At 28.5% G+C, this 26,826-nt stretch overlaps 1 protein-coding gene across 1 annotated transcript in view; it reads left to right on the top strand.

Moving 5' to 3' along the window:
* Positions 1-26,826, top strand: part of LOC113373934 (angiotensin-converting enzyme-like) — a 157,772-nt gene that overhangs the window by 115,035 nt on the left and 15,911 nt on the right. Inside the window, exons 21-24 of the mRNA XM_026614200.1 lie at positions 10,150-10,308; positions 15,991-16,231; positions 22,767-23,056; positions 24,612-24,781. Coding sequence (XP_026469985.1) covers positions 10,150-10,308; positions 15,991-16,231; positions 22,767-23,056; positions 24,612-24,781 — 860 coding nt within the window. The remainder of the gene's footprint in view (positions 1-10,149; positions 10,309-15,990; positions 16,232-22,766; positions 23,057-24,611; positions 24,782-26,826) is intronic.

Here is a 26,826-nt window from a genome sequence, read left to right as displayed (position 1 = left end):
TATATATTAAGCGGACTGTAAATTATAAATATTCCATTACCATAAGATATGTGAATAAAACAACCACTATTTAGTTTTATGGTATATAGTGATTTAAATCTACCAACAATACATACAATTGTATCCCCTACCCCGAAAGGTCCCGAGAAAAGCCTGGTCAAATCTTGACCAAGTACTATATTAAATTTTAATAAAATTGAAATTAAAATAATTAAAATATAGATTTAAATATATATAACTTTGGTCAATTTATTTGAACAGCGATCAGAACTTAAAGATCCCATAGGTATTCTAAGGATTTACAACTATATCACTTTTCGAAAGGCAACCCAGATGGTTGTTCCATTTCTATATGGTAAATTTATTATTACAATTACTAGAATTTTCATTATATTTATATTAATGCAGCAATACCAAGTGAATAATATTTTACTTCAAAACTTATTTCTATCTATATTTTCAAGGAAATTCGATTTCATTACTGCTTGGCCATCAGGCTGCCCAAACCAGGTACCAAGCCTGGACCTCGTGATTGATTCCATAGTTCTAACCATTTCTTCAAGAGGTAGCCTATATTTTATTTCAAATTTAAGATTATGTAGTGCAAATCTTTGAAAAATATACAGCAGGTGTGTATTGGTTGTAAAAGTTTTCTTAATTTTTCAAGTGTCCAATTGGGGAATACTTATGCACTACACTTTATTAACGCAATATTTTTGTTAAAGGTGTATTAAACGTGTATTGAACATTTTTCTACATAAATAAATTTTCAAAAATAGTAATAAAAACGACGATAATAAGAAACATTGTCATTATGATGTCTCCGTTGACAAAATTCAACAAATGAGATCATTCTGCCACATTACACAACATATCCGGACCAGATTCATAATGTCGCATGCAATTAATGTGATCATTTATATTTTTTTGAAGTCGTTTGATGCTCATTCAAGATGATTTATCATATAAGAAGAATGTTTATGTAACTAGAGTTGTGGTTAGGTAAATGCGCCAAGGCCGCCCTGCTTAAAGTATTCTTTACGTCTATTCTATGTTATGTTGCATTGAATTGTTTAGCTTATTATGATCATTATAGATGGAAACAGTGACGTCCGAAATAAATAATAGTTAATTCAGGTACCAATTTTTTTGTTATAATAAAAATCATCTTAACTAGGGGTAAATTGTTCAAACTTCCCGTAACACAATTTATAATTTTTAACAGTTTTAAATTTTTTGAAAATTTGAAAAACTGATTCATTGACAATTTTGAAAAACATATTTTTTTGAAAATTAAAAAAAACATATTTTGTTTGTGAATTGTTTTCAAAGAAAACCGCTGCATAGCTGTTTTACGATAAAATACTGACGAGCGCATGCGACCCGTCGATCAACGGATAACGATATACTTTATAAATCTTGATACGGAACCCACAAAATGGAAAAAAGTACTCATTATAAAATCTCTATAAAATATCTGATAATTGCATGTGCATATGTCATTTTTAACGTCGAACTGCAGTTTTTTTTTAACTTTTTTTTATTGTATCTCCAAAGCCGCTGGACCTACCTTATCAATAATCCTTGGTTCATTGAGTAACACTGGTACTGTACCAGTAACAAAGTTATTTAAATAAGTTGGAACTGTAACCACAGATATTTGTAATTGCATAATATTTTGTCCATATATACGTACAAAATGACAATAGGGTAAAGACATACTGAGATGCTTGTTTTTAAGAAGGGAGTTCGCAAATAAAAATTTTGGTCTTCTTTGAGATATCAGCACATATGAAGCATAAGCCCAAAGGAAACAAATCATACATCTCATACATTTCCGGGCTCAGATTGGTTATTGAGGTGTTTGCCAAAATGCAAAAGCCTCTTTTTTTACCGGTGGATCTCTTGCTGTGTTTAGAAGTAATTAGAGTGGTAGGGGGAAGTCCCCGAGTGCCGGACACTAAGCTTATTTATAAATAAATCAAAAAATATTTTACGAAATGTTTATTTAAATTATGATTTATGTCAGATAACAAAGTTAGAAATCAAACTAAATTAACAAAAACGCAATCTTTGCTAAACAATAATTAATACTATCAATCAAACTTTGGTAACAAAAAATATGATTTTACAAAGTGACACCTATGTAGTGTCACCGGACATTTCAAAATAGCCACCATTGGACACACTATGTAGCCATCTCCACACTCTGGATTCTGCACATTTGTGTTTGAGTCTTGGGCGCGTGATCCTGCACCTGTGTGCCCCCTGCTCCCCTTTCACTTGTATTTGAAATGAAAAGATTTATACTCGCTTAAAATAATACGTGTTAGAGTGTCCGGCTTTAGGTGCCGTCCGGCGTTACGGGACTTCTCCCTAGTCAAAAGCCGTTGACAGGTATCAATTTTCTTTATTTGGTATCGAATGAATTGCAGTAGCTACAAATGCTACTACGCCACTTTGTCCATTGCATAAAGATTTCAATTTGTCCAAAAGTGAACAAAATTGATTAAATAATCAGAATTCCATTGAACGCCCAATTATTGCATAAAATTGATCCAAATCACTAGTATTGACATAATTTCATTGATTTTGATAAAATAATTACAAATAACGATGATAAGACCTCCTTAAAAATAAACTTATAGGCGCAATACACGTTTAACTAAGACTACTAATTTACTGAGATAAGATGTGACAATAATGCTCAACGCCTGACTGGATTGTGATTATGGCTTTCTTAATGTTATACAATTCCGAAACGTTACTAAAACTAGCCAATTTTTAAATAAAACCATGCCTTCATATATACCATGTTTATCAGTATATCTATATTTTTAACCCAATACCGCATTAGGATCATATTCTAATCCCGATTCTCTTACACTAGATGCAAATGAAGCATGAAAATACGCCTGCTTTGTTTTAAAACTTAATCATACAATTCTCTTCTTTATGAAGGGCGGCTTTGTAAATCAGGGCAATCTAATGCAGTGTCAATATTTGATGCAGTATTGAATTGAGAACAATTATTGCCCTGGAAAATCTCCATCAATTTAGTTCTTGATGCGCCACTGTTCAAGTTCGGACACATCGTGTAAATTATATTGCGCCGTGCAACAATAATGATTCAATAAAATTTAAAATACTTAATTGCATGATGTTGTTTCATGAAGCGTGAATCTTCGTTTTTCCATGGAAATGGATAAAGGAATCATGTAATCATTCATAAACTAGTCATTAATTTTGTTTTTATGCTAAAAGTGAGATAATAATACTGTAGGTTGCTGCATTCATCGTAATAGAAGTATGAATGAAAACGTCAATACATGAGTAACAAGTAATAATATGTTTGTTATAGTTTATATAGCAGAGCTTTATGTAAGAGAAGTTAGTAGTAACAGGCGTTTTTTTAAGCTACAATAAAATACTTTTATCTCCATTGGACAGGTAAACCGTCCTGCAGAATATTGTCATAGCTACTGTCCCACAGGCCGAACCAACATACAGAACTGTGCAGGTCCGTCATTTTTGACAATATAATATAAAATTGTACTATCATTAAATTTCGGTTTGCGTTATAATTTTAAATTTAATATTTTGTAATCTGCTTTAAATTTATCAATATTTGATAATGGTAACAATTTTGTTATTGTTAAATTGTTCCAATAGTTATTTTGATTAATGTAAAATAATCACACCTGGAGTTAGCTATAACAAAATCTTGGGGCTGTTGTATGCAACACAGAAATTATAAATAACTTCAATGATTCAAGTCTAGAAGAAAACTATACAGGTTTTTAAACTGAAAATCTTAGTTGAGCACATGGAATATACTTCTTCTGTACAAAGTCATGTTAAAAACCAATTTGACATACGGAATGCACCTTTGGAGAACGGCGCGCGGATCCAACATCGCCATAATTCAAAGATTTCAAACGAGATTGTGAAAGAAATTATAAAAGCACCTAAGTATGTCCAAAATTGGTTGGTTTATACAGCTTCTAACATGGACACAGTTAAGGAAAAATAAAGAAAAATTCAAAATATCTGAGATACATGGATAGAATACAGAACCACCCAAACATCATGGCCAAAAATTTTAGTAAAAAACGGCATCAAACGGCTCAGAAGAGAACGGCCCCTTTTTGATATCCTTTAGTAATCCTATAATATGTTCAATTACTCGTAGACTTTATTTAATTTTTTCACATCAGGACTACATCTATAAGCTAAACATATCCCACATCGACTCGGATCACCACTGGGCAAACTTTCGATCATTTTACCTTATTTAATGAACCATTAAAATTACTGAATATTGTTAATTAAGACAGATTGTAATTCACAAATGTAAATAAAAAAAAACTTCAATTGAAGGTTGGGTAGAGTATATGAAGATGTAAACACATGAAAATTGTGTTACATTAGACATCTATTATTTGCATTATTTGTAATTTATAATCATTTATGAAAATAATTTCTTAGCAGCATGTCTATTTTTTAAGAAACAAGCGAAGAATAAATTATCAGTGGTGGTATTGTCGTTCTGTCGTGGTGTCATTGTTACTACTTGCCCCCGTAGATGCTACAACTAGCCTCAAACACAAGACAAGTCCTGAATTTATTGAATACAGGGGTACACATATTTTAAACTCAAAATATTTACTAATTGAAATTTTATTCAAGATTAGTAAATTTTGACTATATTTAACGCACCAAAAAACATCTAAAGTATCAAAAAATTATTTAAGTTTCGTTTCCATTGAAATTTGTTTTATGTAGAAGGTTAAAACACATATGAAAGAAGATAATCAATTCGACATTGTCAGTTTTTTTTTGTTCCGTTCTTAGTTGTTAATATTTTCATAACATTTAAAAAAAGTAGCAACTGAAGATTTAACACGCCAATAACACTATTGACAAAAATTATCTAGACCAACTAAGAGCTTTTTTATCATGATTATAATTATTATTATTTTAGCTTTGATATTGATATAGTATTATTAACATCTTAAAATTTTTTATATACGTATAAAATTACACACTTGAAAGCACCAAAATTCATCTAAAATAAATAAGAATATTTTTTTTTGGAACAGCAATCAGAACATTACGTCCTATGAGCTGTTGCGCTGAAATTTATCCTTACTTCGTATTTTTTTAGATGGTAACTCAATGGTTAATCCAACCATATTTGGAGAATTTTGTTATTAGAATTAATCTAATAGGGCTGACATTTTATTGGTGCAGCAATGCCGCGCAAGGGCTATTTTCACTTGGAAACATATTGCTATCTATATTTCCAAGTGAAAATTGTTGTCACTGATGCATGACAACAGGCTGCTCGAACTGGGTATCGAACCCGGGACCTCTGAAACAAGTCCCGTCGCTCTTAACCGCTTACCTACGGGCGAGCCCAATAACAATAATTATTAATAAATAATTTTAGGATAGGTACTTCATCTATAAAAATACGAAATTTTTAGTATATTATGATACACAAAAATCGACGAATATCAAAATTAGGCTCACACATACATATACACACATACTTTATACTTTGGTCTTTTTCGATTCAGAATGGGTTGACACCTCAAAAAACACAAAATTAGCGAATCGGAATTTTTGGTGAACACAAACTTCTTCTTCGGAAATTAAAAAGTTGTTCCTAGAATAAATATGTAATAGTTTTACCTCATTTGCAGCCGATTAAAGTATTATCAAAGATGTTTTTGTCACATCCGTACATTCAGTATTTTCTAATGAGCAAAAATTGTAAGCGAATGTACTATGCAATTGATCATATCATTTGTAATTTGAAAATGAATAATTGTTTAGACACATGCATTTAATGCCGTAGTTTTTCAAACAAATTCTTCACTATTTCTATTAGTTGTTAGAATTGTTGTTTTCGTGTGAAAATTCTAGTTACTTCTCTCATGTCCTTCTCATGAACTTACTTAGTCATTATCTATCCGAGTATTATTTTAATCACTAAACGTGGGTTTAAGTTTTATTAGCTAATGATTAGCCGTAATAACTCGTAAATATATTCTAATTAATAGGTTCACTTTCATGATTATATACTTAACTGCATAGTAATAAAATTTTGTAATAAAATCACAACTGCTTGCATTGCGCAGAATTTATCGAACGATCATAAATAAATGGTAGATTTATTTAAATTTGAATTAAATCAGATTATTGTTAAGATTTATTTATTAATATGCTAGATAAAACTAAATTAAATAACAATTTGCATAAAACATGCTGATTATATTGCTGTAACAATATATTTAAATGAAATTTTCTAATTGATAATGTCGGAATATAAACATACTTTTGCATTTGATGGGATTTCCTGATAATTGGAATAAATGCTAATTAATTTAATTATGATATAATTTGATTAATTATTTTTATTAAATAAAAATTACTATTTTTGATGAAATTACATGACCAGTATTTGTGTTTGTATAAGTTTAAACCTATTTTCCATATTTTCATCAATTGTGATTGACAAATATATTCGTCATAGGAGAATGACAGAATACTCCCCATGCGTACAAATCTTTGATAATAGTCTATTTAAATGGCAATTTTTGAAAAGGAACAAAACAAAACATTTTTAAACTTCAAGATATTTTGAATATTTGGCTATTTTGGTAAAAAATAAAAAACTGAATAAATTCTGAATTGAGAGGAAATATATGTACATATATTTAATCGCATAGGTAGGGGAAAGTCCCCTAGTGGAGGACACTTAAGGTTATTTATAAATAAATAAAAAAACATTTCACGAAATGTTTATTCAATTATAATTTATGTTAGATAACAAAGTTAGAAATCAAACTAAGTTAACAAAACCGCAATCTTTGCTAAAATAATTAAAACTATCAATCAAACTTTGGTATTAAAAAATGTTATTTTAAACAGTGGCACTTAGTACCGGACATTTCAAAATAACCTGCATTGATCACATATGTAGCCATCTCCATACTCTGGAATGTCTGCACATGTATTTCGGCAAATATTCTGAGATATTGCAAAATAAGTCACTATTCATCTACCCTTTCGGCTGTGCAACACCGATGCTCTCAGCTGGTGCATTCATAAGCTTTTTATTCTTTGACAAGGAAATACGAAAAATGTGGGTATGTAGTGACTGTTAGCACTCATACAGAATAACGTTAAATAATTGTAATAAATTACGTAAATTGTCACAAAAAATATCAATATGTTTACTGTCCGGCGCTAAGGGTGATTTTGCGCCTAAAACAGGAAAGGTTTGCTCTCGCCGTGGCCGTGTGCGTCACAGGCGAGGCTTGATGCGTGATCCTGTACCTGTGTGCCCCCCATGCTCCTTCCACTTGTATTTTAAAGTGAAAAGATTTATACTCACTTAAATAATACGTGTTAAATAGAGTGTCCCGTGCTTGGTGCCGTCCGGCGTCACGGGACTTTCCCCTACATGTATGTGAGCTAAAATTTGATTTTGTTTTTTAAAAATACTGCATAGATTTGAAAAATGATGGAAGTTGATTACTTTGTGCGAGGATCCGCTGAGCCGTTTCTTTAGTTTTTTTTCAGTCTACATACGTACTGTATATATCGGTTCAAGTGTTTTGAATAAAAACAAAACAATAATTCAAAAAAGGGCACGTATAACAAAAGCGCCGCTCATTTTTGCATATTGTTCGAACTAGGGCTTCCAATACCGTACAAAAATCTGAATACCGGTATTCGATATTTGAAAAATGAAATTCCGGGATCCCGGTTTTAATACCGGTATTGTCGATGAAAAATTAAATAGTTATATTTTTACTTACTTCAGTTGTTATATTGACATATTAACAAATAATATATGAAATCTAACAAATATTGTGCTGAAATGAGTACATATTATTTATTTATTACATAAGGAGTAGAAGTAGAAACAAAAAAACGTGTCAGTAAAAAATATATATTTTTCTATGTTACATTTTACATTCTACATTTATAATAAGAATTAATTATTTATTAATATATTTAAGAAAAGAATAAATTATAATTCATGGCTAATGTTTTGCTTAATAAAATATGCTCTTAAGAAACATAAACAATCAATTGTTTGATCATCAAGCTCTTTCCGTCTTTCCGATTCTACACTTGTTGGTACAATTGTAATTAAGAAATTATACATATTTCGTAGGTTCGTTCTTTTTATTCCTGTTTTTTTTCAAAAAAAGTAATTTCATCTTTTAGTTTTTTTAACACACACACGGGTGAAGTATTTATTTTAATATTTTTTAATTACACACCAACTTAATTAACTTTGGTTTATATACTCACTTATAAATATCATAGGTTCAAATTAAACACAATATTTACACAATATTAAACACACTATTCTTCATATAAACATTTATTTTCCCGCAACTTTAAGATGTTATCTACACGAAATTTACACAACTGCCTACTTAAAGTTACATTTCGGCTTTATATAACATTTTATTTAGTTTAAGGGAATTCCCTTGATTTTGAATATGATCAATAGAGTTTTTTTATATGTGTGAGTGCAAGTCAAGTTATTACCCGTTCGGATTTCTCGGGAATTACTGCGATGTGTGCAATTCATCGATAAAAGATTATTACAATGTTGACTATTCTTATGTTGAATGCAATAGAATTGAGAATATGATTCATTACGTGGTGTGTTTCTACTATATTAGTTATTAATATTAACTAATTATAACAATACCCTTCGCAAATTCTCAAATTGTTGTCAGTGACACGCAATTTAAACAACTGCCGTTCTTACTTATGTAAAATGATTTATTTATAATAAATAAAGAATTATATCTCATCGATTGTATATTATGTTTAAAAATTATTGATAGTGAATTCGAAGTTACGAGGCACGTAAACGCATAATAACTTTTGTAAATGAACCCTTTTATTAGCTGGCCGTCACACATAATATATAATCAATCGCTTTATCTTGCCGACACCGCTTGTCGCTTATCTCACTTAGCTGAGTCAAGCATACAATACATAGTTTGGAAACTAAAACTTGATATGTATTTTGCGTAAGTTGAATTTTTGATAGAATACCGTAATACCGGTATTATTTGCATCAATACCGGTATTGAATACCGGACAAAAATCGTCCGGGATCCCGGTTTTCGGGATTACGGAATCCCGGTATTGTAAGCCCTAGTTCGAACAGAATTTCAGCAACTATAAATTAAATAAAAAATATTGTTTGATTTGTATAACTTTGGGTAAAGGATCCTATATTAAATTATTTCTCTATAACTCCCGAATAATTTTCGTACTTTATAAAGTACCCCAAATGTACACAATTAAATAGAATTTTTATTTCATAAGTTTTTGGCCATATGCAAAGCCACAGAGAAATTAGTGAATCTCTTTATTAGCAGTTTTATGATCTTCATTTTAAACAAGTACATTCTGTTTATTCCTATTCTTTTCTCAGAGATAAGATAATAACAAACAATTACGAATACCTGTTGGACTAGACACAAATGTGATAAATGACATTGTATGCAACTACAATAGACTTTGCAGCAATTGACCTAGTTTTTCATACTTCTAATATTTTCTTCGGAGGTAAACACGAATGATCACACTTGGAAAGAATATTAATATGTCACAGATGACATAATACCTTTGAAATAATATGAAATACTAGGAATTAAATAGAAACCGGTTTAATTATAAACATTTGTAAAATGAGCTTAGATAACAATCAATGTAAATCTGTACTATGTCAAATATATTTTTTTATATTCGATTTTTTGTTTGTTTTAAATCTACCCGAAGAAGTTCATGCTTTCACCAGAATATCCGACATGCTAATTGTATATTTTCCCACAATTTAAAAAATGCCATTTGGCGATCAAAATAGATCATTAGACATGTGCACATCAAATCTTCAAATTTTTTATAAAGATTTTGATAATAAGTACAAATTTACTCAAAAATCCATAAATTCTCAAAAATCTATTTTTGTAGAAGTTTTCAAAAAATTTTTGTTAACTTTGAGGAATTTTCCAAGACACGATACAATGCACCACTAGTTTATTTGGTTCTTGTCTATGGTATTAAGATGATTTTTATTAATCCTGTTGCATTAATATTTAGTTGGCTGCACAGGAAAGATATTCGGATTTCCAACGAGGATTATGGGAACATATCAAAGAACTAGACCGAGACAGAATTGATGATCCTATGATAAGACGTCAACTGAGACAGATGTCAATTGTTGGATCTTCAGCACTCTCACCAGATCAACTTGACAGGGTAAGACAAAAAATAATTTATAAATTTACAAGAATGAAATTAAAACAGTATTTTATTTATACTATTTTTTATTTATTAGCATTTGTTTTCTATTGACGTTCCAATAAAATCCATCCAATAATATATATTTGAAATTACGCACTATAATTCCTGTTGGGTAGGGCGGGACACAAAGGTTCAATTTGATTCTTAGTACTTTTACTGCAAAAACTAAACATTACAACAATTATTATATATTAAATTCAACTATCCAACTTAATTCAGCAATTCACTATTGTTGAAGTATGTTTTTTTTATAAATATTTTTGATAAAGTTTGTCATTTGATCCTTTCTACCCTATAGGTGGAGCAAAAAGAGTTAGTCAGAAGAAAAAGGTCAATTGTCTTATTTTTAATTTTTCTGATTTTTTCCGGAATGATAGCAATATTATTTAATTATTAATCAATGATTTTTTTTAATTTCACTAATTATTACAACTGCAAAATAATTAACAAATAGTATTATTGATAAATCATGACATAAATTTAAATAAATAAGAGTGCAAAGGATAGAATTTACTTTATTTAATTTAAGGATAGAAAATAATATCCGTAATATGATGATTTAATATAAAATAGAAGCAAATAATAATAAAAATAAAATTAATAAATAATATAAATAAAATTTCTGAATAATAAAATAATACCAGAAAAATAATACAATATAACAAAATAACAATAATAAAAATAATAAGATTAAGATTTTTTCGGAATGATAGCTATATTATTTAATCATTGATTTTGATGCTGCTTAATAATGTTTTGAAACAAAGTATATTTGTTTGATTAATATAAATGTTTAAATAATTTTGAACGCAGCAAATATGCACAAAATTTCTGAATCAATAACAATGATTATAAATTCATTAATAGTTAATAGAATATAATTTACAAGAACTACATGATTCAGAATATAGATTAATAACTTGTACATAGATGGAAGGCGTATTTATGATGCTCAGATATTGCAACTTCACCGGCGTATTTTTCATATATTTTAACTAACTTTTTAATTTCGAAATATTATTTTCGGAAATAATATTAGTAATTTTAAATTCGGGTATAATCGATTATGGTTGAAGGGGATGTGATAAAGCTATTTTTTGATAATGATATTGCGGATATTTTTGGCTTTGAGTAGAAACTTTAGGTCCATCCTGTCGTTGTGAATAAATTTCTTACCTTTTTAAGAACAGATATTAAAAAAATAAAAATTCAATATTAATGCAATAACATTGATACCGATTTAAAATTTTTTAAAGCATTTTCTCAGATATTTCTGAATATGTTACAGTGGATACGAAAAAAATGTTGATTGTTAAAAATATTTTAAATTACGTATTGGATAAATTATTATTATAATTTGTTGTCTTTTAACTTCAAATATTAAAAACGATCTCATTTTAATTAATGTCATGTCTTGCCATAATTAATAATTATTATTAATCAATTTTGATAATAATCATTATTATAATTATTGATTAATAATAAATTTTGTTTATTCACACAAATTTTTGTTTACAGAATATCAAATTTTAAGAAGTATCTACAATCAATCAATCAATCAATCAATTTAATTAATCCAAGACATCTAGGTATTGTTACGTAAAATATATTTGACTTTTCTTTGAGTATATTACTAAAATAATAATTCTCTATTATTCAACATATGCAGTTTCAATGTTGATCTTTAAGATATTTTTGTAATATTAAATTTATATTTTTGTTGTAAGACTTTTATCAACATAATGTTAATTAATTAATATTAACAGAATAAATACATTAATACCTAAATTTTATAAAAATGAAAATAATATCTACCAGAAAATAATATAAAAATGTTTAATATAATATAATGTAAAATTGAATAAGATTGAATTGGAAAATTTTGAAAATATTGAAAATTTATTTTTTAGTCAAAGAAGTAAAAATATAAATAAAATCATTTTTAATTTTTTACGATAACAAAAATTACTATAGTTAATTATTGCAACGGTAATAAATCAATATAATAACTTAATTATAGTTGTAAAAAAATGAATCAATCATTTTTATAAGTAATACAATATAAACTCTTTGTCCTTCTTATTCATGACTAATCACTAGACAATTCTTAATTACTTCAAATCTGTTTAGAAAGTTCACGAATAATTTCTGAATTATGATATAAGCTTATAATCGTTAAATAACAATTTAAATATGTTACAAAATCGTTACTCAATCGAAAAGTATTTAAATCAATTATACGCATTTAATACATATAATATATTTGCAAATTATTAGAAAAAATATTTACTAAAATTGTTTTAAATATTATAGTAGAGCAAAAATTTATAAATGAAATTGATTTATATTAGTTCATATTGATTGAAATTGTGCAATATAAACAATGAGTGTAAATGTGAAAGTAATTTGTAAAATAATTTCTAGAGTTACGCATTCATAAGAATCGCGTTTTAACTAGATATTCATTATATGATTAATAATTATTGGTAATATCTCATTTGGATATTACAAATCTATAAATTTACTTGAAGATAATTTAGACAATATAGCATATTTTTGGCCCTAATTATTTTCATACAATTTTTCCAAATATGATTTAAAAACTAGAACTTCTAAAATGAATTTTTAATTTTCTTGCTCAACCTAATAATCAAACATAGTCGCTTTGATTAAATAGTGTAAATACTATATCGTTATTCCCTGCTTCTATAAAAATAAAATAGTGGGTCTTTTTGCCCCTGGCCGTCCACTTTCACACCCCCCCTTATGTGGTAAATAAGACCAGGTAACATACTTTTGAAGAATAGTAATAAAAATCATAATTCAACTGATTAATTAGCAGGGGATCTTACTGAATAGATGTTCAATAGTTATTGTTTTTGTTTCTCAGTACCATTGCTGAAATTTAAATTAAACCTTTGTGCCCAATTCTACCCTATACAAGTTTTTAAATATTAGGAAGTGCTGATTTTAATAAATGTATACTCAGTTTTACGTTTAGTATAATTTTAATTCGGATTTCATATTTTGAATTGTTTAGTAATTTTGTTTTCTTAATATTTGTTAATAAAAATACAATTTTTTGCGCTATTCTTTCCGTTACAAGATTAGGGCTTGTTGTTACAGTTTTTTAACTTCCCGTAGGGCAAGTTATAGTAATCGCAAAAAATTCGAAATTGAAAATTTTTATATATCTTTACGTTTCAGAGGTTTATGAATATTTTGGCATACCTTAGGTGTATGTGTGCGTGCGTGTTTGTGTGCGGATACAAATTTTCGTTGACGATTTCGGGAACACGGATGAAGCGATTTGAATAATTCAGAAAACAATCGATTCGTATTGATAAGGAGACGTGCTGATTAGTTTTTGGCGAAGGCAGGTCTAGCCGTTCCGAAGATATGGGGCAAAAAGTGCCAAAAACGGTAACTCAGTTTTTAAGAGAACGGAGCGTCCGATTTGAATAATTCAGAAAACATTTTACAAGATGAAGAACTGATCAAATTTTCATGAAGACAGGTCTAGCGGTTCCGGAGATCTAGTAAAAAAGTAAATAAAATGCTATCTGGCGGTCAAAAATGATCTTTAGAAATATGCATATCAAATTATCAGAGATTTTATAGAGATAAATTTTGTTTATATTCTTATGGGTTCCGTACCAATGCTTATCCCGCTTCGATATTTTGTCTCTATGCAGTTTCAAAAAGTTCAGAATTTCCAAAATATTTCAAAATACACTTTTTTTCAAAAAGCCTTTTTTTTAAAAAAAAGTAAATTTTTGACAAAAATTTATAGTTCCTCAAAAATCTAATTTTTCAGAGTAAATTTTTTTCAAAAATATTAATCTTTTTTAAAAAAAAATAATTTTTGGTACGGGAAGTTCCAGCAATTTGCCTTAAGGCACGATGCCATGCGCCCCACTTGTTAACTTCCCGTAGGGTAAGTTATTGTAATGGGCCGAAAATCGGAATTGAAAATTTTTACATTTCTCGACGTTTTGAAGGTTTCTGAACGTTTTGGCATACCTCAGAAAAAATGGATGTGTGTGTGTGTGTGTGTGTGTGTGTGTATGTATGTGTGGATACAAATTTCCAGTCACGTTTTAGGGCGCACGGATCAACCGATTTGAATGGTTCAAAAAACATTCGATTCCTATTGATTGGGAAAAGAGCTGATTAGTTTTTGGCAAAGGCAGGTCCAGCCGTTTTGGAGATACGGAGCAAAGAGTGCAGAAAATAGAAATCGAATTTTTGAGCGAACGGAGTATCCGATTTGAATGATCTAAAAAACATTCAATTAGTAATGATTGGGAGAAGTGTTTATTAGTTTTTGGCATAGGCAGGCCCAGCCATTTCGAAGATACGGAGCTAAATATGTAAAAAATGGCAGTTTTTGAGAGAACTAAGCGTCCGATTTAAATGATTCAAAGAACTTTCTGCTTGTCTTAACAAAATAATTGATTTTGAAAAAAAAATTTTGTTCCGTTTATTTTTTTTTTTAGTATTTTGTATATCGAAAATATTTCAGATTTTATTTTTAATTCTGACTATAGTTCTAATATACTTTAGAAATAATTTCAACTCTGCAATTCGGTTTATATAATTCTTATAAATATTACACAATGTTACAATATTTATAATAATCTATTTGAAAACATTCAGTATTCCTCGAACATTTCGTTACGGTGCGGGAAGTTCCAGCAATTTGCCTTAAGGCACGATGCCATAATTGCCTCAAGACAGAATTCCACTTACAGCTAGTTTTAAATTAATATACCATGAGATCCAACAACTATATATGTATAAAATAAAGCTAGATAGATCTAAAACACAATTTGGTTTTCACAAAAAATGTCACACATAATCAAAAATTTATGATTTTGAAGCAAATTAAGAGACCGATTCTGCCGCATAACAGAAAAATGTTATGACTAGACCATGTTATGAAGAACTTTCCATACTAAATATTGACAAATAAAAGTCATGTGGTTGGTGTGTAGTCAGGCGTATTTCTCAGGTTGTCTGATAAAAGAGAAGACTAGCTGTAAGTGGAATTCTGTCTTAAGGCAATTAAGGCATCGTGCCTTAAGGCAAATTGCTGGAACTTCCCGTACTAAAAATTATTATATTTTTAAAAACGATTAACATTTTTGAAAAAAATTTACTTCGAAAAAATAAGACTATAAATTGGACAAAAAATTACTTTTTTTTGAAAAAAAAAAACTAATCAGCACTTCGTCTTATCAATACGAATCGAATGTTTTTTGAATTATTCAAATCGGTCGATCGGTGTTCCCGAAATCGTCGACGAAAATTTGTATCCGCACATACATACACACACGCACATACACACACACACATACATCGATTTTTTCTAAGGTATGCCAAAATATTCTGAAACCTTTGAAACGTCGAGAAATGCAAAAATTTTCATTTTCGATTTTTTTGCGATTACTATACCTTGCCCTACGGGAAATTAATAAAAAACGATGTTAGATAACAGTTTTTTTCTTACTCATATTCATAAAATACGAGTGGCATTGTAGTTTATGAGTAAAACGCATTAATGCACAGCAATTACATGACATTTTGATCATAGTTCTTTTAAAAGTCATATAACACTATATATTTTATTCCCAGTACAATCGTTTAATAAACGACATGCTGGCCATATACAATTCTGCATCTGTCTGCGCCTACAACGAACCCTTCCGTTGCGGTTTGCGACTTCAACCTGATTTGAAGCACATCATGGCGACCAGCAGGGATTGGGACGAACTTCAGTACCTTTGGCAAGAATGGAGGAGAAGGACCGGCCAAAATGTTCGTGATCTTTATGAGCAATTAGTGGATTTGAGCAACGATGCAGCTAAACTTAACAGTTGAGTATAATTGATTTAATTAATCACTTGAATGATTCCAATATCAAAAAATTAAAAGTGCAGTATTTTATAAAAAAAAGTACTAGTTGTAGCTTAAATTATCGATTTCATAAAAATGTTCATCTCTATTTTGATTTTTTCGGTATAAAATAAATATAAATATTATTCGAACATGTTTCGAACAAGATGGTAAACAATTTATGTTCCATGAAACATTAAATTGCCCACATTAGTATATCGTATAATTCTTTTGAGTTTTTTGATTGAATTCTTTAGGTTTTTATACATATCCTAAATTTTTATTAATCCTCAATTTTCCAGTAACTTTTATGAATTATTTTTATTTTTATTATTTTGAAGATTGTATAATTATTTATTTAACAAATTAATTTTGTTCAAAAATTTCTGTAAAAGATTAGTGTAATTATATAAAACTTGAAAATAAATAAATACTTGAAACTTCTAAAATAAAATATTTGAATATTAAAATTGATTTGAATTAAAATTGAATACCAAATGAAATGTAAGGGCTCGCCCGTAGATAAGCGGTCCTTACCCCATTACAGAGATTGTAATAAAAAAAAATTATCATACAGAGATGTGACAACTGATTGGGTTGCCATCTGTAATAAAACAAACGTAGTTTGAAAGATATTGATGACAACAGCTAGAACCCATAAGTTCTGATCGCTGTTCAAATAAAATTATAATAAGTGAAATGTAATACATGAGAATGATATTTTCGTCAGAATATGCGATTCGCTAATATTGGTTTCTTGGCGCTTCAATTAAATACTCAAGAGAAAATGAGAAAATGAATAATTTTAATATAAAAATTTTGCCACAAATCTCTGGTTTTATTTAATGATAACACAGAATCTAATTAGAATCTATGCCGAATGTACATACATACCTTCCGCATTTCGTAGGTAGCTACTGATTATAGTTTATGTATGAACTTGATAAAATATAATTTAGAAACACGAAATGAATAATATAAAATGTGATATACAAATTACAGACCTCATAAGTAGGTAGATATGTTTCAAAAATAATCAATTGAAAATTTTACGAACAAATTGAAAATTGTTTTTAAAGAAAGCGAAATTCTAATTTTCGAAATATACAGTTGAATCTTTTTTCTAAATAGCTAATTCTAATTCTTGTTAATAAAGTCGATCGTTTACATGTATCGGAAAGTTCATGCAACTTGCCTTGAGGCAAAAATCATACTTTCAACTAGTTTGTAGTGTTTTTATTACAAACTATTCGTCATTTTCTTTTCGATTTTCAAAATTTTAAATCCATTCGAACTAACTCGATAAACAGAAAAGTATAAAAATTGTTTCTTTGAAATTTAGTAGAAGAGATAAAAATCTTCGTTTACGCTTTATTCCGCATTATTGGTATTCATTACAATTTTGATGAAACTTTATATAACAACAGATTAGTTTGAAATAACATACTAAATTATTATAAACCTACGATAAGCGGTTAAACAGTGTTTCGTATGTAGCTACTGATTACAGTTTACGTCCACACTTAAAGAAAATATATTTTTAGATCACGAAAGAGATTAAACAAAAGCTAATATAATGATTACAGTTTATCTCAAAACTTAAATAAAACACATTTTGAGAACACGAAATAGATGAAACAAAAGCAACTGATTACAGTTTACGTTTACACTTAAATAAAATGCATTTTTAGAACTCGAAATAGCTAATTCTAATTCTTGTTAATAAAGTCGATTGTTTACATGTATCGGAAAGTTCATGCAACTTGCCTTGAGGCAAAAATCATACTTTCAACTAGTTTGTAGTGTTTTTATTACAAACTATTCGTCATTTTCTTTTCGATTTTCAAAATTTTAAATCCATTCGAACTAACTCGATAAACAGAAAAGTATAAAAATTGTTTCTTTGAAATTTAGTAGAAGAGATAAAAATCTTCGTTTACGCTTTATTCCGCATTATTGGTATTCATTACAATTTTGATGAAACTTTATATAACAACAGATTAGTTTGAAATAACATACTAAATTATTATAAACCTACGATAAGCGGTTAAACAGTGTTTCGTATGTAGCTACTGATTACAGTTTACGTCCACACTTAAAGAAAATATATTTTTAGATCACGAAAGAGATTAAACAAAAGCTAATATAATGATTACAGTTTATCTCAAAACTTAAATAAAACACATTTTGAGAACACGAAATAGATGAAACAAAAGCAACTGATTACAGTTTACGTTTACACTTAAATAAAATGCATTTTTAGAACTCGAAATAGATGCAATAAAATGAGGTAAACAAATTAATTTATTTTATACAGCTACAAACATTATAAATTACAAAAAGCGTAAATTTCATTTTTAAAAGAAACATTTGAACATATTATTTGAATAGCTGAATTGATTAATTTGATTATGTATACGTATCGGAAAGTTAATGCACCTTTCCATAGGGCAAAATGCTATTTAGAACTAGTTTATAATACATAAACAGCGGCAAAAATTTAAACTTTGATGAATTTTTATAATTCCTACAATATATTAGTATGTTATTTCAGATAGAGAAATCTATCTTTAGAAAGTTTTATCCTAATAGTCAAATAACATTATTCAACATTTATTACAAAGAAATGGCCCGGTCGGATTTTATCAAAAACTAATCAACGTGATTTCCAACTAATATCTTCCACATAGTTTTAGAATTTTTAAAATCCGTTCAAGATTGCCACCTAAAATATGTACAAAAAATTCATCCTTTGAGAAACGCCATTCAAAATATATACAAATACGTACTAATACGTTTATAATTTATTATAATATTCGGATTTGATGTTAAATTAAAGTGCTGGTTATAACATATATATAATATATATATAATATAACTTAAATAATAATAATACATTATAAATATAGTAATACTAACGTATATTTGTAATATCATCTAAATCCGCGAAATAGAGAACTTTATATAATTTATGTCATAAAAATATAGCACTTTTAATAAAATCGGAGTTTATCTAACTTTTATTGATCCCATCTTAATCTTCATAATAAAACTTATTTCTTTATATACACTTTCGTTTCTTTTTCTGCTTCATTACAAATTAACCTACTAATACAATGTAATATAAGCTTGTAACTGAATAAAAAATTATACATAATTAAACCAGTGTGATTATCGGTCAGTCAACTCTGATGTAATTTAAAATTTAATATACGAAATATTTATGATTTTTTTTTCAACTTTATCACGGTGTTGTGCAAAAGTATTATAAAACAAATTTAGAAAACGACTAATTCAAATAGTTGTTGGGTCATTAACCATATTAATTAATGTAGGGATGAGAAAATTGTTAACAAATTTTGTTGATTATAAAAATATATATATATGTAGTTTGCACTAACACACATTTCATAATAGGCTTTAGATTATATTCAATTCATATTTTAGTAAGTTTTTGATAGGTAGCTGTCAACTTTTAATTCTATTACACAAATAAAGTATTATACATTCTTTAACGAAAAACGACCACAAAGCTAATACATACAGAGAGTATTTTCAATCAAAACTTCAATAAATTTTTATAATGAAATCACCTATCGCATGACTCTTTTATGAATATTTTAGTATGTTCATTAAGACCAGAAGCTCTATCTCTCTATATATAGTTAAAATCACAAAAAAATTAAACAAACTATTGTCAAAAGACTACACTAGAACCTTTAACTTATAACTATAGCCGTCGAATAGTATTTGAGTTTTCAAAATCAGTTCAAATTTATAGAGTAAACGCAGACAAAAAGTTTTGCACTTTTCTTATAATTCTAATGAAACTCGTTCAATTGTCTCGAAAAACTAACCAGTGCCAGTGTCTATCAATATCTGTCGAATGCCTTTTAAATTTTTAAAATCAGTTTAGAGGTTTATTTTATCAAACTTTTATAAAAATTCAACTTTGAACGACTTTTTGTAGGTCCTAATATTTTTGTATGTTGATGATTATGATTATTAAATGTTTCCTCAAAATCATTGAAAAGAATTTTCAACAATTAATTACGAAAAAAACGTCTTTGCCAATCTCTACCAAAACTAATAAGCTCGATTTTCAATGATTATCTTTCGAGCAGTTTTTAAATTTTTAAAATCGATTCAGAAATTTTGGCTAAACGGACGAATTTTCTCACTTTTTTGCTTACTCTAGAAAAGTAAACTAAAATGTCATTTAATTTAATAATAAAATTCAAATCACAAATAACTGCAAGTAATAAATATTATAATATCGTGCAGCACGTTGAGTAATCCATAAAATGAAATGCACAATTGCATGATCATTTTATATAAACGCTAAATAAGGATAGCGATCGTGCAGTTATGTTAACTTATTATTGAATTCATTAGCCTATATTATAGATATAGATTAATTTTTTCTGCATAAATACTAATTAACGGTTTACAAATTGACAAAAAATCTAAATTATTTGATATAGAGCAATATACGCTTTAAAAGTTTATTAAACAAGTTAATAGTTTTTCATTAAAATAAATCGATTATACATTTATTAACATTATTTCGTTAACATTAATTTATTAACATTATTTCGTTTATTAACAGTTTCAAACTGTTCAAAACTATAAATTAAGGTTTGTAATATCCATAGGCGTGTGCCTTGGCGGGGCTTTGTATAAAAACTTGTTTGGGGCCCTTACTAAGTGTAAAGAATTTTCACAAAATGAAAAAAATAATGCACAAAGTTAAAACAAATATTTAATCATCATCAATAGGGTTGAGCGAGCTTAGAAGCCGGTAACAAGATTCACCACTCATATCTCAAAAACAAGTAAAGTTAAAAGTTTTTTCAACAATGTTTGAAAGTAGTGGGAAAAAGTTGTATTACCAGACATCAGCTTGATTCTTTCGACGTTGTTATCGGGATATGAACGGCAATGTATGAAAATCCATAACAAAAGTATTCTCTTTCATTATTAGTTTTTTCGGTTGTGAACACTGTTGTATAATTACGAGATCTTAATATAATTTGTAAGTTTGTTATTTGATTGTTTTCTAAGACATGTTATTTCTAAGTTAGATTCAACAGTTTTTTCAATATAACCTATTTAATACGTTACATGTGGGCGGGGTAAAAAAAACTATCTTAGCCCATTACAATAACTTACCCTACGGGAAGTTAAATATATCTACAATATATGTTGTATAAATTAACTGGAAGTTCTACTGAACATAGTCTGATAGCTGTTTGTTTCAAAGTGTTATTTGTTGTGATATAATTGATTTATTTTTCATAATATAATTGCTCAAAATTCGTCCAATATTTGTACAAATTTTTCAGGCCACTTTTCTTGGCCTTTTATCAACAAACTGATCCATTAAATCATTTATAGCTGATGTCGACTATACTTATTCTTAATTTACTTTCTGGAGAAGTAAACTAAGGAAGGTTTTAAGTATTTTTTTATAAATCACAACCAATTGCATCTAACGATGCTACTCAAATCGCAAAGGCTCAGAAATCTGTGCTTAGTTTGAGAAATTAATAATCTTGAATAGCAATTGCATACTTTAACTTCGACATAAGATTACGGGCCTAAAATTCTCTTATATTGTGATAACACACAAAAAATAGTCGTTACCTCGATATCTTCCATTCATTTGATTATTTTTTGGACTCATTTATCAAGTTTTTGATAAATGTTGATTTATTTATTCACAGTCAAATGAAAGAAATTAATAAAATACTAGTCAACTAACACTTAATGAAATACTATATACTACTAGAAGTCATAATTTGCATTCTGAAGAGCTTGCACACGGTGATCAAATCAAATTTAAGATCGGATCGGTTCAATAGTTTAGGAGTCCACACCAAGCAAACATTGTGATCTAGACTCTATAATATATACATACACACACACATACACACACACACATATATATATATATATATATATATATTACACGTGTATGTATCAATCTTATCCACAAGGTAAAGTTTATGCATATCAAATGTTCTGATCGTGTGAGATCTTTAGTGCTTTCACTTTCACGAAGTCGTTAAGAGAATAATTGTTCACCATGAAAAATATGCAACTATCGATTGTTTTTAGAGTTAATATAAATAATATATAATATTATTTTCATATAATTTTTAATTTCTTTATTAATAGGTTTTTACACTTAATGTATGACATCATTCAGTAAATCAAACCAGGAAAATAACTTTGTTCTTTTTCACATTAACAAAAATGTTAATAAAATTAACAATGCAGATACAAACTGCATTCTGTTGATTTTTTCTTAAATCTTGTATAATTGTACAATAACCATTAGTTTTGCAGAACTTAATATACCTTATTTGGAAATGCTAATGGAATCAAGATAGTTATGAATAGTATTGATTATATTAATGGTATCGTTACAATTTTAATTTTAACTGTTAATTATGAAGAAAAGCCTTGACTATTATTCTGCAAAATCAAACTTTTATCTATCACTCTTACAGATTTTACGGACACTGCCGAATATTGGACGTTTCCCTTTGAATCAGCATCTTTCCGGCTGGAAGTCCAGGATGTTTGGCAGGAAATCAGACCTCTATACGAGTTGCTCCACGCCTACGTCCGGAGACGTCTCCGGGAACTTTACGGACCGGATAAGATTAGCCGGAATGCACCATTGCCAGCCCATGCACTTGGCGATATGTGGGGACAAAGTTGGAGCAACATTCTTGATGTCACGATACCATACCCAGGAAGGAAGTTTTTAGATGTCACGCCGCAAATGATAGAACAAGTATGATCAAGTGTTGTAATAGAGGATAATAAATAGTATCGCATATTAAAAAGGGAAGAATGTTATTATATAGTTTTCGTAGTTATATCTGGTCATATGACCAAATTTCAAATGCTAGTGGTATTTTGCCCTAAGGCTAGTTGCAAAAACTTTCCGATATGCGTATATAATCAATTTAAAGTGCACAAACTAAGATTAAGATTTACCTTTTAAAAACCGTGGCTACAGAATCTCTATTATCATACTAAAATTGACAAAAAATTTTGATGAATCACGTAAGGAATTATTCCAATAAAATGACCAATAACTAGTCAGAACAAATCCCAACTCATACTTTGCGAATTTTCAAAATTTTTAATATCGGTTTAGGATTTTTTGGCGAAAGGCCCGTCCGACGGCACAATAAACTGTTCAATATAGATTCTTATCGAGTTTCATTAGATGACTTATGAACTATGAATTATTTATTCGGTGAAAGGTCAATAATTGAGTTGCTGTTGCGCCAAAAAATTTGAACCGATTTATTTATTTATTTCAAAAAATGATCCAAAAAAATCACTGGGGAAGAGTGTTGAAGAATTTTTATAGAGATTGTCAGGACAATTTCTTTGTAATTAATTTATCTGGTTGACAATTTTTATGAAAAATTGTAAGATAAGAGTTCGTCTATGATATTATAAACCCTATCATGAATAGTGATTTAATTATATAAATTCATCAAATTTTAAAATAACGAGTCGTGTCAAAATATCATTATACCATCGTTACTATTTTTAAAGTTGCTAAATCTAAATTCTTGTTGATTAAATCGATTATATACATAAATCAAAAATTTCATGCAACTTGCCCTAGGGCAATACACAGCTTATTAGAATTTAAAGTTTAAAAATAACCTCACCACTTTTTAACGTTATTAATAATAACACTTCCGACGGTATTTCAATTAACGTGGGAATTATAACATAGGATTCCAACAATTTCAACAAATATGATAAATAAAGATTAGTCGCAGTTTTATGACTACAAACTTATGCAATTACTCTCCATAAGAAACCTAATATAGTAATATAGTAACATAATATAGTAATTTTATCCAAAAATTTGCCACTTTTATAATATTCTTATATACTTACTACATCATGTAAATAAAGGTACTCAAACGTTTAGTATTTTCAAAAATTAACAATTTGTCGTCACTTAACAATTTTTGCACTTATGATAACACCTAGGCGTAATCGATGTCATATTTTGACATTTGTGCCATTTGGAGGTTATGGCATATAGCTATATTAGAGTATATTTTCTGCTCTCAGCGTAGCACTTTTTAGAATCCCTACTATTAGCTTAGTTTTTACATTTATTTATTCTATTAATTTTGTCGATTTAAATTTGCCAATTTGCTAATGGTCAAAATATAATGAATAAATAAAATTTAATATGCTTCCATACTATGTTCCGTATTAAGTTCGTATATAAATAATTCAACGTTTTGTTGAATCAAAACAATAATATAAACAATTCTATTATAACTTACTAATAATAAATTATCGTCTAGGGATACACACCTGCAACGATATTTCAATTAGCGGAAGAGTTCTACGTATCAATGAACATGACTCCGATGCCAGCCAGTTTCTGGGAGGGGTCCCTTCTGCATCAGCCTCTGGACAGACCGGTTCTCTGCCAGCCGTCGGCCTGGGACTTCTGCAATGGCAAAGACTACCGGTGAGTTACATGGTAACACGTACAATGCAAGTACAAGTGTAAGGACAGGTTGTGATCGATGGTAATAATGGATATTTCAAAGAACAGCAGTGGTGTAGTATTTGGTTTGATAGAGAAAGTACTCTTATATATATATATATATATATATATATATATATATATACTAGCTGACCCGGCAAACGTTGTTTTGCTAAATAAGGTATATTCTAAGCCATTTCTAGAGAATCAAAAATATTAATACTTTTGGTGCATAAGAATGTGTTGTTTGAATGCTGTATACAATTAGGTATTATAAAAACAATAAACCCCATTAGTTTGTCTATATTAGTGTATAAAACTGCAAGTTTTATACACTTTCTATAGAAAACATCGTATAATCCAATCTGAGTCTTTTTTGGTCTTTCGGCTCATTAATTACGTTTCAAGTTTTTCAGATTCTTTTTGGATTCTGGATTTTGTGTATAATTGTAAATAATACTACTGAGCTTATACAAAATTTTCAAATTTCTGCGAGGAGAGATAAAAAATGAATTAAATATTTCTTCTTTGACCTGCTTTTTGAAAAGTTTCAAGTTACATTCGATGAATTAAAGTAAATTTAATAAAAAAAGTATATATGTAGAGCAGGGCGAGGAACAAAGGTCCAATTTGACTTTGAGCAAATATATTGTGCTTTGATAACTATATTGTGAAAACCATAACAATTATATCACAACAAATAAGACATATCAAACGAACAATTATCTGACTACGTTCAGTAAACTGACTTCTACTTCATCATTGTAGAAATGTGCTTTTTTGATGTCTTCCAAAAACTTTCTCTGGATTGGCACGAATTTTTCAAGACTAAGACTGGCCAAATCGATTCAGCCGTTTTCGAGTTTTATTCGGACATTTGAAAGAGAACTCCATTTTTATATATAAGATATATATATTTGAATAGTCTTGAATTTGATGTTAATATATTATGTTTAATTTAAGTTAAAAAGTCGGGCGTTACATCATTGAAAATAGTATGAAAGTTATTAAAAATTTATTTATTTAAAATCCATACGTTTCGGCTAGCATCTTAGCCTTCATTCAGTCGTAATCAATTTACCTCTAAAAATTAAAAGTAAATAAGTAATATGTAAAAAATTTCATAGAAAAACAATAATGATAATTTTGTATCCTAATCTAACATATGAAACCATTATTAATCCATGGTATGAGTAAGTGCACATTGATAAAATGTATATTTTTTAACATCACAGATGGAAAAACACACAAATAAACATGATAACAAGTTGCCGAAACTATGTATTTACTGCTCGGAGTTTAAGATAGAAATGTCACATTGTTTCTTAAAGCAGTTTTTAGAATGTGTTCAAAATTTACGGGAAATTTAAAAAGCGATGGGATCTTGTCATTTTTTAAGAAATTTTGATACGCTATTAAAGAACCACATGTTTGTTTCGTTCAGGGCCGTGTTTTGCATTTTGACAATCGAGACAGCCTGACATCGTGCAGTTGCAATGTCCATTTTTACTTAAAAATATAGATCACAAATATTTTTCCAATTGAAAATAGCCCATTTCAGGCACTGCGGTGCGCAATTGCAATGTGAAACTTCTCACACATTTTTTCCTGAATCGAGTTATAGTTTAACGAAGCTCACAAACCTGACCAAGAACAATACTATCTATTATTATTATTAAATATTGATATAATGATATAATAGGAATCCTTCAAAACACAGGAATTCAACCAGATAATATTTCAATTAGTAATGCAAAAAACTAAAACATGTTTTTAAACGTTTTTTTAATGAATTTTTATACGTTTTGAGTCCTAATTTGACACTTTTTCAGCAGATAAAACAACCAAATTTTTCAGGCTCTAAATGCAGAAACATGTTCAATAAAAATAGTAATTCAAAAACAACCAATAGAGAATATTCAATTTTAAAAACTAAATAATAATGTCGGCCATCATCAAAAACAGTCGACTATTTCAGGAAAATCAAGACAATTTTTTTTTCGATTTTTTGGTTGTCTCACAACTTC

The sequence above is a fragment of the Ctenocephalides felis genome, unplaced genomic scaffold (assembly GCF_003426905.1).
Source record: "Ctenocephalides felis isolate EL2017-DRISC unplaced genomic scaffold, ASM342690v1 CF-g0.4_SCAFFOLD_01604, whole genome shotgun sequence".
Lineage (NCBI taxonomy): Eukaryota > Metazoa > Arthropoda > Insecta > Siphonaptera > Pulicidae > Ctenocephalides > Ctenocephalides felis.
The sequence above is the reverse complement of the archived record's forward strand: the minus strand, read 5'-3'. Positions and strand labels throughout refer to the sequence as shown.